General features: G+C 36.6%; 1 protein-coding gene across 1 annotated transcript; it reads right to left on the bottom strand.

Moving 5' to 3' along the window:
* Positions 1–1,599: 1,599 nt before the first annotated feature.
* LOC135471675 (indoleamine 2,3-dioxygenase 2-like) lies at positions 1,600–10,844 on the bottom strand. The gene is made up of 15 exons (XM_064750987.1): positions 10,735–10,844; positions 9,290–9,405; positions 8,892–8,987; positions 8,486–8,599; positions 7,890–8,008; positions 7,355–7,369; positions 6,854–6,953; positions 6,022–6,139; positions 5,795–5,846; positions 5,321–5,390; positions 4,878–4,956; positions 4,357–4,455; positions 3,862–3,958; positions 2,407–2,483; positions 1,600–1,837 (listed from the first exon to the last, which is right to left on the bottom strand). The coding sequence occupies exons 2-15, from the start codon at positions 9,365–9,367 to the stop codon at positions 1,776–1,778; spliced, it is 1,176 nt and encodes a 391-aa protein (XP_064607057.1). The 5' UTR covers positions 9,368–9,405; positions 10,735–10,844; the 3' UTR covers positions 1,600–1,775.
* Positions 10,845–19,963: the final 9,119 nt, after the last annotated feature.

The following is a 19,963-nucleotide window of genomic DNA, read 5'->3' as shown; positions in this document are numbered from 1 at the left end:
CAGACATGTCAGATCCATATGGTGTGATCACCAGGCATGCCGGTAACATATTCACATCTACTTTATGGGCGTGTACAAATTCGGGTGGCCATACAATGAGACTTCAGACTGTAAAGGCTTCTGCCAGAAGGTCAATAGTCGGGAGTTCTAGTCCAAGTGATTAGTAGTAACAAATCAGTACTTGACGAGGTGCATTTAGTTCCCATCGGCCCTGTTCTCAACCTCATAAACATAGCCGCTGTCAAATATTCTTGAAACTGCGCAAAATACCAATTAAAACATACATAAATGTATTATAAATAAATAAAACATATACATAAATATATTAAATAATATAAACGTTAGGCACGGGGCACCAAACATGTTCGCGTGTAATGCTGTACCGATAAGAGAAACATATACCTTACTGTAGTGATCTTCGGATCATCTTTCGGTGGAAGTCATGTTTTGTGCTGATTTTTCTTTCGACATGGATGTCGTAATCTGCTGTATATCAAAGCTCTTTTTGATATCTGTACCTCAGAGATAAGTAAATAAAAATCGCCTTACCCAATAAAGATTAACATAGTTTCCTGATTTCTTAACATCTGCTGATTAAAGGCTTACGACTGATATACATAACAGGAGGGTAAATATGTCCGCTTTCCTCTGCCCACCTGCATTTTTCACTAAAGTGGTGTAAATAAAATATTTTACGCCATATAAAACTCAATAGAATTTATTTATTTATCTATTGGTTGAGTAAATCGAATTTTTTGTTTAACTCGTCAATGAACAAGGTTGTTAAATCTTCCGAGGAAGCCATCAGTTACCTGACAAAAAGTCCTGACCTAAAGCCGCAGTCTAAACTGGATTCGAGCTCAGATCGTCTTCCATGACTGCAAAAATCTTGATATGCTTGTAACGGGTTAATTTCCTGTTGCCAGGTTCTAGCTCTAAAGTAAATAGAGTGAAAGCCAACAATTATGTTTAACAGGCCACGTACATTCACCACTTTTTTGATGCTGATTTTGTCGACAGCAGCAAGAGTTACTCCCCATGTTTTGCTAGTGAAGTGAACATTTACAGACTGACATGCACTTCACATTGGCCTGAAAAAGACTTACTTAAAAACGTACCTAAGCTTTGGGATAGATTTCAGTCAATTCGTTACCGTACCTTTGTATACTGCTTGTATACTAGTATTCCATACGGATATTTACAGCAAACGCAGCTGCTCATACCAAATAATAAGATGTGAATGGATGTGTCAACGCTGCAGCTATCCGCCTCACCTGATGTGAAGAGGAAAACCATAATTCAGAATATTACCTTAATCCAGTTTAATTAGTCTCTGATAATATAGATACGATCCCATTTTAAATTTGATACATTGACCGTCACGTTGTAAATTGTTCGTAGATTGTATAAATCACCATGGCACATCAGTATTAAATAAACATAACGATAGCCATCTATCCATAAAACTGAATTTCACGATTTATTAAAGTAAATCAATCTTGAGTTTGATGCTATGCAACAATAAATAAGTAAAGCCACATAATGAGTTACAAAATATTGTTAAAATATGTCTATATTTCGCAAGGATTGCTTCCTTGATTAGTGAATTATTATATACATGACAAATCGGACTGATGGTTGCACAGATAATCCACGTCACTATATCGCAAGCAATCCAGTCCACAGCTTTATTTCTGACAACGACCGCTATTTGCCACTTTGCATTTGTTGCCTTTCCCGAAACAAAACATCCTGGAACCGATCCATAAGCATTATCACTTCGTTATGACGCTGTCTTTAGTTTCAGTCCTTAAACCCTTCAAAAACGGCATGACATCTGGAAACATGAAAAAGATTGATTACTTCAGCGGCACTAAACAATGGCTTCATCCAGATACCTGATATTATTTAGATAAGTGGACTTTCACCTAATGAATTAGACAAAAAAACACCGTTGCATCTTCAGCATATATTAGCAATCTGTCCGGTCCGATGGATTAAAATAGTGAGTCTGGAAAATATGCACCTGTCCTAAATACATTACCATGTTATAGCTCCAGAGCAGCTGCCACAGTCTGATATTTCATCAGGTAAACCTTTTCCGTCTTATAATGTATCAATACTTTACGCCTACTACCCTTCGCGGCTGCTATATTGGAATGTCAACTTCCTTTGATTCAGGGTGTCTTTTGGATACTTTTTTATTTCGGGTGAAAATTATGTTTTATGTTATGGGGTTTGATATATATGACAAGAAGTAGCAAATGCAAAAAAGCTTGAGCTCACAATGTAATACATACTACCTGAATTGTAAAGGTAGAAGAGTTGTGATAATTGTACTATTTAAAACATTGAATTTAAATGGAATTGAATACTTTTATTCAGGTTTGATTAAAAGAGTATTACTTGTTCCTCCGGTGCCTTTATCTTCTGATTTCTCCTTACTGTCCTGCTGATCCTTATTTGCCATTGACACAATATATCTGGAAAACAAACGTTGGCAAAAAACGCTTAATATTAAATATTAAAAAGAGTTATTATAATTATTAACGGGAAACGTAACATTTCTCATTCCATCGAGTGGAGAAAAGTTGTTCAAGGGGCATAACTACGGCTGGTACGGCATCACGCTTAGGGAAGATCAGTCTCAGCACAAACTTGCGTACGTGGATAAATTGCTTGTCTTGAACACACTCCCTCTAGACAATGTCTACACGTGTTTAACCTTTGTGAGTAATAATTTGTCTACAGTTTTGTTAAATGAATGTTTGACAAAACCCCCCTGATATCTACGCAGTCGTTACGGAGACATCAAAATCGGGATTTATCTTGCACCGCGATATCGATATCATCCATCCAATTTCGATATCATCCATAGTTATCAATGAAACAAGTAGTCGAGAATGTTCCGATTACTCCGGGTTTCTCTATCCAAAAACCTTACCACCGTCCTGTTAGTGAAAATTTCTCCAGTCCGAAGTAATGTAAAAATAAAGTCAACTACTAAATATGAATCAATTCCCAAAGAAGTATTCAAGAGGTGTTCTTAAAACGTTTAATTCATTCCCCAAGGCCAGTGAACAGAATAAATAGCAAATTACCTAGTCACTCATTTGTGGGCGACATTTTGTGATGCATCTGTCCAGACTGACTTCTCATTACACTGGAGTTCTCCTGTGCCATTTTGTATTAAACAAGGTCGCGCGACATGATCAGACATCAACATTTTGATAGGGAAATATACAAATAAAAATATCTTTCAATGGTCGTTTACATTTTCATCTCCGCCTGCAGGGGTTTCAACATTACCTGGCTGTATGCATCAAGGAATGTACACAGTAGGGCCTTTCATATAGATTAGATTCATTTCTGCCAATGTTGTGAAGAATAATTCTGGCTGAGGAAAAAGTATGCAACGAAATTTTCTTATTGTCAGCTCGCCCTGACAAATTACTCCAGCCCTCTGTCCAGCATGTAGACATGGCGACACTGGTACTTGCTCTAAGTTCTACATAAATTTATGATTATCCAGACCAAAATGCTTCCATTTAACTCTTAAAAGAACCTCAAGCCTTAATTTGTACATCAGTGGCGGTTTTTGAAGAACCATTTGAAGAAAAACTAACAATCAAGAGCCGACAAATTATGTGACTTCGATGCCAATGTTCACGTGACGATTTCATGGCTTGTGATTGGCCAAGTCCTTAAGAGCTTCTACACTATGGCTACGTGTGCGAAATATTGTCAATCCCTTATGTATAATTCTATTTTCTTGCCTTTTATATATTTTCCCTGATACCCATGACTATAAGCAGACTTTTTTTCAATTTGAACACCAGTAAAAAAATAAATCGAAATTACTTGGCTACAACTTGGATGTGGAAGCTTCGGAAATCTGCAGCCGCAGTCAAACAGTCATTATAGGCGCCCTTTAACTTTTCATCACAGCTAGACACTACTGAAAAGAAATAAAAGTGACGAGCGTATTAGAGGATATTTGTGGATTATCAACTTGCTTGATAAGCACTGAATACGTTTTGTTACATTGTGGAAATTAGGTCTCCACTTATGAAACTTTAATATGGCGTTCCACTGTCAATGTTAATTGTTACTTGTTAGCATATATTTTCTTAACAAATGATTTGTGTATGTTCAAGCTAGGTGAATTGCCTATATATGGTTCATCAAACCCTAAGTGTATAGGGTATGCTTTCTTGAGTTGGAGTCGTTTCTATATATATATATATATATTGGGCTAAATTTGGAAGGTAAAGTAGTTATGGCTTCTTCGTTTTTGTTTATAACCTAAAATTGGATCAGTATATGCTACATATACAGAAACAACTACAGTTTTACCAAATTCCCGAGTGGACGGTCGTTTCTCCAAGGCTTCAACAAACATTCTGTGTTCACGTACCATGTAGTCCTTCATTAGCAGGAGGAATGTTTTGGATTCTGTGACGGACAAAACCAAATGGTAAATAAACTTTATGTGACTGTAAAATATAGCTTCCAATTCTACGGCTGGATTTTTATAGTATTGATTCGTCACATTCCGAGAAAAAAGAAGTAATTTCCTCTGATCTGTACCCATTTTTCTTCTTTTGACATCCTTATGAGTAGGACGATAAATTACAATCAAATAATACCTCGGTCCGTTTGACTCTTCAGTGTCGCCGATAATATATATACTCAATGTACATGTATTCAGTTAATAGAATATATTTTTTTAAAATTTGTAAATTCTTTTATGTAATTAATTTTACGTGAAATAAAATTAAAATATCTGACTTTGTCATTTCTTAGGCGATGTGTGCTTTTCGAAATTGTCCAATTGGCCATCTTACTGTTTTATGAGAGACAGTGCGCCTTCCTACCTGGTTGTGAGTGCTGTATGCCCAAGAAGGCATCCAGGCAGGCAAATATCGATGTTTGAGCCCCAGTGTCACCAATGCACTATATAAGAATACAGACACGCAGAGCTTACACAATATATATATATACAATATATATATATGCCCCATCACCAATTTTCGCTAGTGAAACAATTTTCTAAGACAAATAGTTCTTCCAAATAAGCAAAGGAAAGTGTACGTTCACGTTCGATTGCATGATCTGAATGCGGAATTTTTGATCATAAAACAAGTGTACATTTCTTGGAATGTTACTCCAACGCCTAAGCGAGTAGGTCGAAAGAAGTAAACAGTTACCAAATAAAGCTGAAACAGATCCACGCGCTTTGCTAGTTTTGATCTTTTGCGTATTTTAGGAATATAACACGAAATATAAATGTATACAAATAAATCGCAAGCTGGCTTACTTTGACAGGCACATCACTGACACCCTCAAACAACAGACCATCTGGTAAAGCAGACCCTTCCTTACCCCATCTGTAAATAAAAGACTAACAGGGCTTGTACACGAATAACATAAAGGCTTCAAATTAAACCAATTCAAAGGTTCGAGTCAAAACCATTAATAAGAGGTTGAAGGTCAAATAATGACAATACTTAATAGAAGGTACCAAATCACAAAAGCCAACACTTTTAAACACCACTGAATAAGTTTGGCTTCAAAACATTTATAGAAATTACACAGACAACACTTTTGGGAACAAACTTGTTACGTGTTAACAAACGTGTTATTATTTGATACTGATGAGTCAGTGATTGAACAAGACCATCGGACTTTATTCCCGCCATTTAAGAGATATGTCATTATACGTATATTTAGGTATGGTGAAGAAACATTCAATTCGGTTCAATTCACTTCAATTAACAATCATGATGCTTACCCTCCTAGAAAAGGACGTAAATCGTTGTAGAAAGCTGCTGGGCTAACTTTATCTGGAAAATATTAACAAGCTTGTTATTTGAAGATAATTATCTGATGGTTTTGAATCGTTTAATGCCTATTTATACCTCTATTTTCTATTTTGTGAGACAACGATTTTCAGATACAACTAAATATTCATAATATAGGCAACATTTGTTTTTCAGATTAAGGCATGTCAGAACGTACCGTGTATATTAGTGAAGGTTTCCTTCATATTTACAAGAGCATCTCGTATTCCAATGAGTTCCGATGCCAGACCATCCATGTCCCCAATATCCATAGAGTAAGCGCCATTTACAATGCACTGATACAAAAAATTACATTTGTTATTCGTACGGTTTTAATCTGCTTAAACTATAAGGAGTGAAACCGTGTGTTTTAAGGTGCCTGCATTTAAATATAGATAAAATGTTTGTATTACGTATCGAATGTATACGAATGTATGTTTCGAAGCATAGATTTGAAATAGAAACATACATTGGAAAACTTATTAATTTTGCTAAAAGGACTTGCGCATCAGACACAGCAGTTGTACAGCAAGTGGACGATAACCCACCCACTGTGACCCACTGGTCGAACATGCAGCTAAGCCCGCCATGTGCTGTACAGGCGGGTGTCCCGTTCCTCTGGGTCGACCCGACCTGAACTGGCCATGTGACATCCAGCCCGGTGTCTCTTTCCCCTAGGCCATCCAGCTTTACGGCCACATCGCGTCCAGCCTGGTGTCCCGTTCATCTGGGTAGACTAGCTGAGCTGGCACGTGGCCCCCAGTCCGGTGTCCCATTTCCCTGAGTTAAACAGCAGCTAATGTCAGACTCTCTGGTGGTTTCCAAATAGCACGTTCATGAACATTACGAAGCAAACATATGCTTAGACTTCTCTCCCCGTGTACCTATGTCATGGTGTCATTTTTGTCATTAGTACAACAGTATGTTTACAAATTTGAAAGCAAGTGTGACTTGTCTCATGTCAATAGATTAAAAATACAAACTAATGATTGAATTATGTATTTAATTACCTTAAGAGCTGGTGCAAACTCCAACTCAACGGCATTGGTAATTATAAGAAACCAATCCGCATCTTCTCCTCCTGGAAGACTGTACAGACAACGCATGTTACTGAAAAGAAAACAAGTTGCTTGCAGTAACATTTTTCACCGTCATGTTTTTCTTTCTTAAATATGAGTAATGCATACAGGAAAATTACTAGAAATTCCGCTGCAAAAATGTATATCTAGAAGCTAGAATGGTTATTTCTTACAAGGCATATTGATTAGTGCTTACGAAATAGAATAACTACAATTAAAACGACTAAATGGTTTCTACTTTCTTAAGAAAATGATTACATAGCAGAATAGTTACTAGTTACAAGAAAGAAAGGTTATTACATGAGACACAGAATAATTACTACTTAAAAGACAGAATGATGTTTACTTGTGGCACAGAGTAGTTACTACAAACAAAGCAAATTACATAATAGAATCGCTAGTCCTCACAATATATAGAGCTGGGATACATACCTAAGCGACGGTAATCTAAAAAAAAATAATGTGAATAGCAAATAAAAAAACACTTAGTAGTATAAACGTGAGAACAAGCATTTGTTATGCAGGTGATACATTTTATGGCTGTTTATAGTAAAGATTACAGGATATCAGGTTAGTTTAATTTCACATCAAGGTCAGGACAAATTATTGTTTTTCTATTATGAATTATTTATTTATTTATTTGATTGGTGTTTTTCGCCGTACTCAAGAATATTTCACTTATACAACAGCGGCCAGCATTATGGTGGGAGGAAACCGGGCAGAGCCGGGGGAAACCCACGACCATCCGCAACTTTTCTGTTACGACGCGGGGCGAAGTCTTAAATAATTGCTATGGTAAGCTAATTATCAACCAACTCACTTCTAAAAACGAAAAAGGAAATTCCTGTGTTTGGAAGCCTCCACTGATGTCTGAGCACTGAGTGACAGTCGTTAAGTATCATTTATTTATATTTATTCAATTGATCGTTCCTTAGCTGGAACCATTATAAACGATAAACGCATTTACTCTGATGTATCTTTACGCTGCCAGTTAGCTAGAAACAATCCTGGGTGACTGACGACAGGCTTTACACCAAGAGTTTCTGAGACGTTCCAAAGTGGTATTGCCACACAAACTGGGAGTTTCTAGAAGAAACAGAATAAAAATAGAATTCAGTGCATTTCGCCTAAAATGCTTTTGATATAAGTGGCACGGGTCTTACACAAGATCTGGAAATTCTGCTCTTACAATAGATGTCCCAAATGATCTGAGCCCTCATAAGTATATCAGTGTCCATAATTGCACAAAGCGGCCATATTTTCGTTGAGAATGAACAAAACAACATGATGTTTCTACCCAGAACGTTATGAAAAAAATGTCCGGAAAACTATTTCGTGACGGCCCGACCGACTGATGAACTGACAGACGGACACACCTATAATCTGGTCTGATACCCGTAGGGAACTAATAAACAGCAACGCATATATGTGTTATAAATTATTAATGTATAACAGGAACACTTTTTCTGTTGCATCTGTTGACAAGATTAGTCATGTAAATCTTCAGAAAAGCCTTCTTAATGCCTAAAACTGAAACCCGTACACATCGGCATAGCAATATACCTTTGGTACGTTCTCGTCCTGCCAGACATATCCGGAAGCAATAACAGAGAGTTGGAGATGAGCCAAGCGTTGTTGTCGCTCGTCCTTCAACACGGAACTATCTAGGATAGGAAGCTGGTGAAAGATGCCAACAGAGAAGAGGAGAATTTCCAGACTATAAACAGCAAGGGACGTATTAGGCTGATAAGAAGTAGAAGTTTTACGTCATTTTATGATTGTGACAAAATGTAAACTCCTGAAATGGAACAACAAAAAAGTTTAGTCAAAATAAAAGCGAACTAATTCGTATCCTAGGCTCTCGCAACATCAAAGAGACAAAATATATACAATACGGTTTTAGTAAAAAAAATTATTCACGGATGAATGATTATTCTTACACAATATGTTTACACAAAAATGTTCCTACCTCGTCGACTGCATCTCGGAACACTCCCTTCTTGACCAATTCTGGTAATGATTTGGCCAACTTATGCCATACTTCAAATGGTTCTGGTAATCTTTCCTTTCAACAAATGCCATGAATGTTTATAGAAATCGAATTAAATAAATATGTTGACTGAAGTATTAATTTTTCAAATTAATACTGACTCGTACTTCTAAAATTAATCAGTATTTTCATCGATTGTCAAAATATATCAGAACGGTATTTAAAATAAACCAGTCGGCTGAGCGTGATGAATTATTTAATAGGCCATATTTCACCGGTTGCGTATGACTATTTGACAATTAACACACTGTCGTCCATGCTTTGCTTTTACTCTCTGTGCTAAACATCAATGCCTTTTGAGCTTAGAACTTACTTACCAAGGGATCTTCGATAAGAAAACCCGTGCAGTCAGAAATGTTGAACTCAGACAGTTTAAGTGGAACGACTGTCGACATAACTCCGCTTTGGAATGATTTCAGGAATATGTTTATGTCTAAAACATAGTTATACAGGCAATTGTAAAATTGTGTGATTTATGTGATAAATGTTTACAGGTGTAGTCTAAAATTTTAAACTTATTCGACGTATGTCAGGTTCATTGGTGCTTAACGAATATTTGCATAATCATCACGGTATAATTTACTAGCTATTTTTAACGTAAATTTATACTCTTGGTATAAGGCCATTATTTTGTGATCAGTCTAAAAAGCTGAATATTGACATGATCAAATGACATTTGTTATGACAGAGCTAGTATCTGGTGAAACTAACCACGTCAGGCTTGCCATTTGATGAAAACTGGCTACCCAGTGAAACGTGTCATCTGATGAAAACTGGCTACCTAGTGTACCTTCTGATGTGATTAAATTTGGCTCTCTAATGAAACTTGCAATTTCATGAAAAATGCATCTTTAGCTCAAACTTGCCATCTAATAGAAACTGTCTAATTATTGAAATCTCCGATATGATGAAAACTGTCTGTAGTTTAACTTGTCATCTGATGAAAATTGGCTTGTGACTGAAATTTACTGCATCAGTTGAAACTTGTCATGTGATAAAACCTGACCAACTTGTGAAACCTGTCATCTGATGAAAACTGGCTGTGTTCGGTGAAACTGGCCATCTGCTAAAAACGGTCATGGTTGTGAAACTGGTTGGAAAGAAATCAGGTTAATTCTACTTATTTTTGCTAACTATTAAAACTTACAACCTGATGAATTTTTATTACCTGGTGAAATATACTACCGTGTAAATATATTTGTTATCTATTAGAATTAAACTTATGATAAACAAATTTGGTCAAGGCTACGCAGAAAAGCTGTGGAAAACTTCTCCCAAGCTCTGTTACTGATACACTATCATTTATGACACAAGAATACTCGTATCAGTGCTAAGTCTTGATAATTCCAGGTTCAAAAACAGGGCACTCACGAAATAATCTCACTGTGCCTTGTGTCGACTTTTCCAAACCACGTCTGGCCAATCATATCATTGCACACAACGTAAGGTCCAATATTACATATTGAGAGGATCGTGAGCCGTTACTTCAGCTGACACAATCGGATCAGCATATGAACGGTGGCAGTATGCGGCTACCAAGGTATAGAGCGACTACACCAGTGTGAGTGAGGCTCTCTTGGATGATGATAGCTGACCAAAAGCTCTAGAACGTTTACACCATCTTATCCGAGAGCTCATGTATAAGAGTGCCTTTGTTGTGACAGAGTAGGCCGTTATAGAAGATTTCTTAAGCACTTTCACCTTACTTAGATGTAATATCTGCATGTTATAGGACTATCTACATCTAGTCTACGTGTCTTACCAGTGTTGATACCCGAATGCCCTATATCCCCACGACAAAAGTGCGCTGAGGCGATACCTATATGCCGCACAGTGCGTGTTTGAATCCTGTTAACTTTGCATAGTGCGTTCAAAAATAGGTCACTGCCTGAACTATGGGAGTTCAGTCGTGCCATGCGTTGATTCGTTCCCCCCGGCGAGCGTACGAAACAAATAGATGTTATACATGCCTGAATACAGTTTGAAAATTCCAATTTCACAATTGAGAGTTGTTCTTTTCTCCGTCAGATTTGTTTTCATATGAGTAACAAGTCAGTCTATATTGCGTCTACACCTTACTATGTCTTACTCCTTTCCCAGTCATACTTAAGACTAAAAATAGACTTTAGGCCCGTATGCAAGAAAATGGTTTAAGTCGTCACTCGGTTTAAGTTTGCCTTAAGTTGAGATAAAAAGGTAATTCGTGATACACCAACCTCGATTAGTTTAAGTTATTGTTTAAAGAGCTTGAATATTTCTTGAACTTCCCCTGAGGTAGATTTAACTTTGAGATGAGCATTTGGCTGTTTGCTTCCAAATTGGAAGGGTGGATTTTCTATACGCTCTCGACGCACAAGATCGAACAGAACCACATGAGCGTGATCGTTCAAATCTCTTTGACCTGTTTTCAAGCGTCGACATCCACACACGATATCGCACTTTGTCTCAGACACAGGTCTAGTAGACACGGCCTTTATCTGTGTACGCAATATTTCCATGTTAGGTTGTGTTGCTCTGTGGCATATTTTAATTTTAATGTTGAACAATTTCATTTTTTCATTCGGAGTTTTGCATGCTGGGGATTTTTCTCTTCGCGGCTCATGGTTCAGCCGGGTTTCTGTTCATTTAACAGTTTTGGCTGTTAAGTAGTATCCAGATATTTTTATATCACTTGCCAACAATATCATATTCTGCAGTTCTATTTGAATATGGTCATTTTTTCTGCTATAACTTTTGAAAGATTGTCCACGCGTAGCAGAACCCGATAAAAGCCATCCATGTATAAAGTTGTTTTCTATCATGTGTAAGTCAGGTCAAGGAAAAATCGACATGAGCTGGATTAAAATTGACTGGAGAAAGGATAAATTATGGGCTTTTAATGAACAGCGAAAAAACCCTTATTTCACGCAGTTGTTACATGCCGGTCAGAATTTAACTCATGGTTTCGCGTTAGTTTCAAGCGTAGATGACCCATTTCCGTCATCAGAAGGGTTATCAAGCGATGTTAGCAGAAGTTAGTTGTGTATGGAGATATGCCTCTGAACTACTCATTGTACCTCCTCCTGTTTGGTGTCTTTCGTGTTGTTTTGGTGGTAATTTCTTTCTTTGCATTTGCTCTTGCATTTTCCTATTGGGTTTTTAATTGGGATACGCCCCATTTTGCAACGCCTCGCTATCAATGTCCAGGCGTGCTCTTTCTGCACCATTGCTTCACCGTCATGTCATTTGTTTTCAATCACAGATTTATGATATTCAATCAAATCTAGTAGCAATTTTTCGTCTAGTTTAGATAAAGTTTTGATGCGTTTTCCTTTAAAAATACATTATACTATAGACAGATATTCTGATGCTGTGCATGGAATACAGCGATGTTAAAAATGCGCTATATCATACCAAACGATCAGTCATATATATGCGGCAAAGCCATCCTTAAATTAAATACCAATGACATGAGTCAGCAATGGAATCATCTGATCACTGTTAAGTGATATGAAGTTAGGCTTGAGCCAAAGAGATAATCTCAAGATTAGTTAATTCAAACTTGGCGCAGATACGATTAAGATTATTATGTAGCGTTTAGTATATCCTGACTTAACCCAAAACTTAATCCCTGTTGGTGCATACGGACCTTAACGCCTTCAGCACTGAGAGCCTTGAACAAGGAACTGGAACTGGCTGACCCGGTGTCGGTCTAATGTGACTGAAGGGTGGGGTGTCGTGTCTGGTGTATTTGGCATGATACTTCAGTGGATGACTGACGCCATGGACTCACTCTGCCACAAAAAGACACAGTCTATGTATACGTATCTAATGACTGCTCGTCGTCATATGACTGAAAAATTGCATAGTATGACGTAGAACACGTAACATACATCCGTACTCTCCTTAATAAACACATTCAAATCGGATGGACAGTATCGCCAAATAAGTTAATTAGCGGTTTCGAGGACATTTCGAGGAGTTCTCATTTTCTAAAATGAGTTAATTTGATGTCCATCGAACCTTTTTTTTTGGAAAAACAGAGAATGGCAAGCAAACCTTAACTCTTAACTCGCCCTTCCTCTGTTCGTCTGTTGTATTGGTGACATGCACAATTTTTTTTATTGTTGCCTTAACGCCATTCTGAAGAATTTCTCACTATTAAGATGGCGGCTGGTCTATTCTATTCTTTAATGTTATAGGACTTGGAGGAAATCGGAATTTATATTGGTGGCAAGCAAGTCGTCACTAGTGAACTTCATGTAAAACAACGCCAAATAGTAAAAGCTGATCGGAGTCTCGAAAATTCCCGTCAGGGAAGAGTATTTAACCCACGTCACACAACTATTTAGCCGGGTATGACGTCACGTGCAAGTTACGAATTATTTAGGGCGATGCACTCTCAGTCTTGCCTCTGAGCTGGGGAGTGCAGATCACTGATTGGTTGATATTATCTCACGGGCATTAATAGCTTGATGATTCACTGTAACTTTCTGTACTGTTAGTTTTTAACTTTTTAGAATTTTGTCTATTTTAGATAGAACTAAAAACTTTTTGCCTATTGTTACTATCCATACCCCGCTTGATTGTTACCATGGTAGCAAAATGCTACGACAACCATTCCGTCGTTTGACTGAACTTTTGATAGATTGTAGATGACGGCAGAGCATTTTGAGTATTTCCAGACCAGTGACGTAGAATACATTGCACACAGTCTTCAGTCTATGTTATAATCACAATAAAATGTCAGAAACTTTCGATGTTTTGGGTGTTTGATGGAGTAAAGATTAAATTCGTCACACAACGCATAGGATATAACAAATGTTACAAGGCGAAATCTGTACACGCTATATGCAGGATTCTTTGGTATCTTTCTATCCAAAGAAGAACACTTAACAATGTAAATATTGAAGCTATCCTCTTTTGGTATAGAATGTGTGACTGGTAACTATCTCAGTAAAGAAAATTTGCTACTTCGAAGTAACAACTGAGAATACGTTTTACAAAAAAAAAATCATGAAAAAGTTTATTTGCAGCATATTTTTAAAAAGTTTTAACAACAGTAATACCACAAATTCATCATGATAGATTTTCAAACAATAACAATCGGCTAATTTTAACAGATACTCCTAAGACACAGGATTACAATGTTTGAGACTGTAATATAAATTCTTATACAATCAAAATACCTTTCAAAGTTTAAAGACACATAAAGTAAAGTAAGTTTTTTTGCTGTACGTGTTCTATGAATAGGTGACTTTTCACCAGCTGCTATCTAATTTAGTAGTATAATAATGGCATTATAATGATTCACAAGAAAATGCATTATGCAGGGAAACCAGCGCTTGGGAAAATTAACAACATTTTCATGTGCAGAATTTCCTTTTTCTGTTTAGCATTATAATATTGTCTTCGTATATAGACAACATATATTCCAGAAAGAAAAAAAAAACGACAAAAACTTTGTACTGCTGAACTTATCCTTAACCTATAAGCTCGGGAGACGATTAATTAATAAGAAATCTATAACATGATTCAGTTAAATGGTACACTGGTATGAAATTAATTGATGTATGCCTAACGCGTTGCTATCACGGTATGATGTAATCCTCATGTTCCAAAGCCCATGAGCTGTTCCATAACCTCTGCAACCAAGAGAGAAAGTCACCTTTATTATTTGACTGGTAACAGAATGGAAATTAAAAAAGAGCATCAATTTTATACAAATTCCTTCAACAGTTCCAAAAGCGTTCTCAAACATTTCTCAAAAAAATAAAATAATACGGAAAAAATGTAAACTAATGTTCTTTTTATCACCTTTGACAGCTTTCTTTTCGGGTCCTTTTTTGTTAGCTATTACAACAATATAAGTAGAGATAATTGAATGTAAATGTTGTTAAGAAAGTTGGAATTTCCCTGAAATCACCTAATAAACAGTGGAACTAATTTATTTTTGCATACTTTGCTATCGCTTTCCCCGATTATTGTCCAAATTCCCTTGCCTAAATATGAGCTATTCGGGCAATTTTTATTGGGCAAAAGTTCATTGGCACAAAGCCGACATAATACTGACAATGAATTGCGGAATCATTATAATGTAGAATTTTTTTTATTTTTGATTCTCGACTGCCAGGGGCCATGAGGTTATAATTGCATACGCTTCTTATCCCTCGTTCCACCAGCAACTTCCTCCTCTAAAAAGCTAAAGGCGGAGCTACAGGCAGAGAGAGAAAAATACTAAAATATTGTTAAATTCTGATTATGACAAGAGCACCTATACTGATATACAATACTCCGTAAACCGTAAGACTGTAAATCAGTTGATGGATACTTACTTCAAAATTCGGATTGGTAATTCCTAAACTCGATTAAAGCAGCCAGACACTGATTGTATGCTTTGTGAAGCTCTTCATCCCAACTATTCATTACTGAAAAGAAGCAGAAGTAGTACTACGTCTCGACGAATAATGTATGATCAATAACACCACCATAAGGAAAGAAATACAGTTTAAAATTTAAAATTTCATTTAAAAGTCTGACTTTTTTAATTAACCGAATTTCTGTTAAATAATACTTAAATATGTTGCATACGGAATTCTCTTGTTGAGGGACGATCCTAAAACAGCTGCATAAATCTTGTATAGCTTGTCTTCTTTTTTTTCAAAATATACTGTGGTTTTTCTGTGGTTGATTGGTTGGTTGGTACTGAATTCGTATTTGGTTACTTGACGGAGATGCCCGTCAGCATCAAACTGTTGTCAATGCCGACATATCTCCAGTGTTACGAAACACGCCAGTATTGATGTCACTCCCAAAAGGGATGCGTGTCACAAAGCGATTTCCTGCCAATCGAATCCAACGCTGAATATGTTCATCCAGTCGATTATTACTCTATATTGTATATATGCATTGATTGATGCTGATGCTCAACTATTCAACCGCTACATTCTTTCCATAGGTCTGGTGTGCATAATACAAGTATAGATATTTAATTGCCCATTCACACAATAATGATGCATCCCCTAGAACATCCCATTGTACTTCTAACATCTGAAGCAGTTAATTTTAACTTCAGAAATATAGGAGAATTAAGATTTTTTTCATCTGCATTAAGACATTTACCTAATTTACCAATGTTTCTGTCTATCTATGGTACCTACATATACGTATTTCGGAAATAATTCACTTGTGGTGAAATGACAAGTTCCAGCCGACTAGCCGTAAATATATTTACCCAATTCACGCTGAATGTCCAGGAAGACGTTGGCGCTGGACACAGTGGAAGTTTGACCGACCGAGGCACTCACACACTGTAACAAATAAATATACGCTGAATAGCTGCCGGAACAGGCAAGGAATAAATGTCCATTTCTAACAACATGTTTATGATAATATTATATTCTTATTTATGCCTACAGTATAGAGAGTAAAACCATGGATGAGTAATTATAGACCATTGAGGTCTAATAAATTGCAATTAATATCGCTGCATTGTTTTTACCTAATTCTGCTTAAGCCATGGTGCTAGGGTGCATGTAATTTGCTACTATTTATATGAATAGTTAGAATAAAACCCTACCTGACGTAATTTGACAAGAGAATGTGAAATATTCTTGAGAAGGGCGAAAAACAATAATCAAATAGATAAAACAATTCATACCAGGCCATTTGCATTCTGATGAGATATATCTAGGCTTTCAAGTCTGAAACTTACGATATAATTAAGACGTACATAGTAACTTCTATGCACCTTTGTATCGCATACAATCTTTACTATCTAGCTCTTTCAAAGATACTTTGCCATACTAAATATATCTAACAGCGTGCGAAGAGTGAATAACTATGTACTGACCATACTAGAAACGGAACAAACTCTTCGAACAAAACTAACCTTACGTGAAACCTGGTCCCCTTAACACATTGTTTACAATCTTTCCACCAATAAAATCATTTTCTTGTTTTGGAAATATCATTTTAAGAACATTTTTGCGCACATAACATCACATGCAGTTTTGTATAAGTGTATGCTAAAATCATACATACTTTGGAATTAAGAGAATGATTCTTTCATCATCACTAGAGAGTCTCTTATTGCTATCAATGCTCACGACAGACCATCACTGTCGCCGGTATCTACAAAGTAGGCTTCCTTTACACTCCACTGCTACGAAGAACGACAAACATTTTAAATATATATTTTATTACAAAAACAAATAAACTGAACACATAGAGCTAGAAGTGTGGCCTTGAAATATCAATGTATTGGAGTTGCAAGTTACGTCTCCATGACGTTGGTAATAATGACAGTCACCGTCTTCCCTGCCAGTCAAACTGCACAAGACAACCACGTTACTGAAAGAGAAATGCCACGCCTATAGTTCCGTATGAATTTAATTACGTGTTAAATGGATAGTTTACCTCCAAAATCACTGAAAATCTTGGGTTGTTCTCAAAATAAAGCAGGCTTTACATCGTATTGTAGTTTTCGTATCGTAAGTACTTTTAAAGCTGTGAAGCAATATGCTGTGTTATAATACATACATCAGAAAAAGTGTGTCTGCTTACCTAGTGGATATTGGCCTACAAAGAGAAATGAGGGACTTACTCACAGCTGGCCAAAAATAATAACAGCAGATTGAAGAATTACAATACAACAAATAAAAATTAAAACGCATGAACATTTACACAACTTCACTGTTGGAAAACATTGGAAGTACTTGAAAGCAAATTGAAGCAAATGCAACCACCACAGATACTTTCCTAAAGTTTTTATGCCTTCTCATTATTGGAATTTGACTTTCTTTTAAAATTTGTTATGTAAACGGGCCTTGGCGTTAAATTAGTCATGGAAACATACATTACACAATGGCCTTTAGTACTTAGTATATGCAAGGGATTGGAATGCTGTAGGTTTACATATACGTACTACGATGGATCTTCAAGCTGCCAGTTTGCCAGAAAGATTCATTCCAAAAAGATTCATTGAAACATTCCAAAGCGGTATAGTTACACCAGCAGGGAGTAGCGGTATAGTTACACCAGCAGGGAGTAGCGGTATAGTTACACCAGCAGGGAGTAGCGGTATAGTTACACCAGCAGGGAGTAGCGGTATAGTTACACCAGCAGGGAGTAGCGGTATAGTTACACCAGCAGGGAGTACCTGAAAATATACAATGGTATGACATTCAAATCAAAGATTGACTCTCCACCTCCTCTACCTAGCCGGCCTCACACCGCCTCCAAAAAGAATGTTCATGCTGTAACATATCTATATTTTTCAGTTCTATAAAACTGTCTTTTCTATATTAGTTTTGTTAGCAAAACTTCAGTATGAACTTCACTATCAGCTTTTATGTGTTCTCATTACTGGAAAGTGAGTAGGGAGTACGTGAATGCAATGGTATGATACTCAATACAAAGTCTGACTCTCCGCCTTCCCTACCTAGCCTACCTCACCCGGCTTCCGAGCAGAATGTTCATGCTGTAACATATCTATTTTACAATCAAATCATCATTTTTATATATACGTCTTCTTAAATATCCACCTTATTATCTGTTATAATCAAATCGACAAGCTTCTTATTTTATATTTGGCTCCAGCTTTAATCAATACGTTAATATTTTTCTGGAAAACAGAACTCGCAAGTACTCAAATGCACGAGCCATGTCATTAAATAAATATTTATCTGGATTAGATGATAGATTTGTTGGTGCTTAGCCAATACGAAAACGTCACCTTCAAAGGATGTCTATTCTCTTTTTTGTTCACACACTGAACAATATCTGTAAATATGCACAATTCAGCTGACCATGAGCGCCAAAGCTAAATGTTATAAACTTTTACTACAAGCGAAATTTGACACAAAAACGTGCGGAGAGAGTAAAGTGTATATCTAATATCTGAATTCTATACCTTTGCGACATTATCCTTACCCTCCTGCCAGACATAGCCGGAAGCAATGACAGAGAGCTGGAGATGAGCCAAGCGTTGTCGTCGCTTGTCCTGTAACACGGAGCTATCTCGGACGGGAACGTGGTGGTAGAATCAATGTACGGGTTAATCCACTCGGTTGATTGGAATACGTCCATTTTAAATATCATTTGTTCGTGATGGATAGGTAAAATACAAATGATAGAGTCAAACACCTGTATAAGTGCCTTACTACATACGAAATAGTGAAAGTGTACTAAAACGTACATATGAAACCATCATACGGTTATCGCTGCTCTGGTATTACTCTCTGTCTTATGTATTAATATGAGTGCACGCCATTCATGCTTGAATCCATATTGCACCTGTTCGGATTATTATTATTCTCACTTAAGTTGTGGAGCGTTTTTTGAGAAAATAATCAATCATACATTTATGAAACTTCAGTGTGTTTTAGACAGACATGCCAAAATATCGTTCACCTGTGTTAAAAAACAAAATACTAAATTTGATACATTTTACATGTAGATGCTATATAGTCTATATACGAAACATTGATGACTAGGAAGAATATACGCTTTCTAATAATATCTCATAATAATAATAATAATAATAATAATAATAATAATAATAATGCATAAAGACACCATTAAGTCGAGCGGAAATGACGCCACACAGGCCGGAAATGCTTGCTTGAAACCCGGCATCACTGCTTTACATATTTTTCATTTTATATCACCAGCTATTGCTCTTCGTGTGTCTGCATTCAAGTGACCACCTTCCGCTGTATGCGGATATGCCTCCATTGGTATACAATGTGGACCATCTGTTAAATGCAACCTGAGATACTTGAGAGTGTAGAGAATAACTTACCTCTTTAACCTTTTCTCGCTTTCTCACCAAAGAAAAGACATGCCAAGGATCAAAGTTGTGTGGTAACTTTGTCTTCAAATTTGGGAAATATAAACAATACGTACATTTTAAAAGAAAGTGTTTTGTAATTAAATAATTATGACATCACCAGATATTGTGATACATTAGTAAATTCAACATATTAGTTTATGTAAATATCAGAGTCGAA

This window comes from Liolophura sinensis, chromosome 7 (genome assembly GCF_032854445.1).
Source record: "Liolophura sinensis isolate JHLJ2023 chromosome 7, CUHK_Ljap_v2, whole genome shotgun sequence".
Classification (NCBI taxonomy): Eukaryota; Metazoa; Mollusca; class Polyplacophora; order Chitonida; family Chitonidae; genus Liolophura; species Liolophura sinensis.
Note: the sequence above shows the minus strand (reverse complement) of the source record. Positions and strands in the feature narration are given on the sequence as shown.

Excerpts from the sequence above, each read along its gene's own strand:
- LOC135471675 (XM_064750987.1), bottom strand. The coding sequence starts at position 9,367 with ATGTCGACAGTCGTTCCACTTAAACTGTCTGAGTTCAACATTTCTGAC. Across the intron at positions 8,009-8,485 it reads AGGACGAGAACGTACCAAAG|AAACTCCCAGTTTGTGTGGC; the intron begins GTATATTGCTAT and ends TGTTTCTTCTAG. Across the intron at positions 3,959-4,356 it reads ACCGTCCACTCGGGAATTTG|TAGTGTCTAGCTGTGATGAA; the intron begins GTAAAACTGTAG and ends ATTTCTTTTCAG.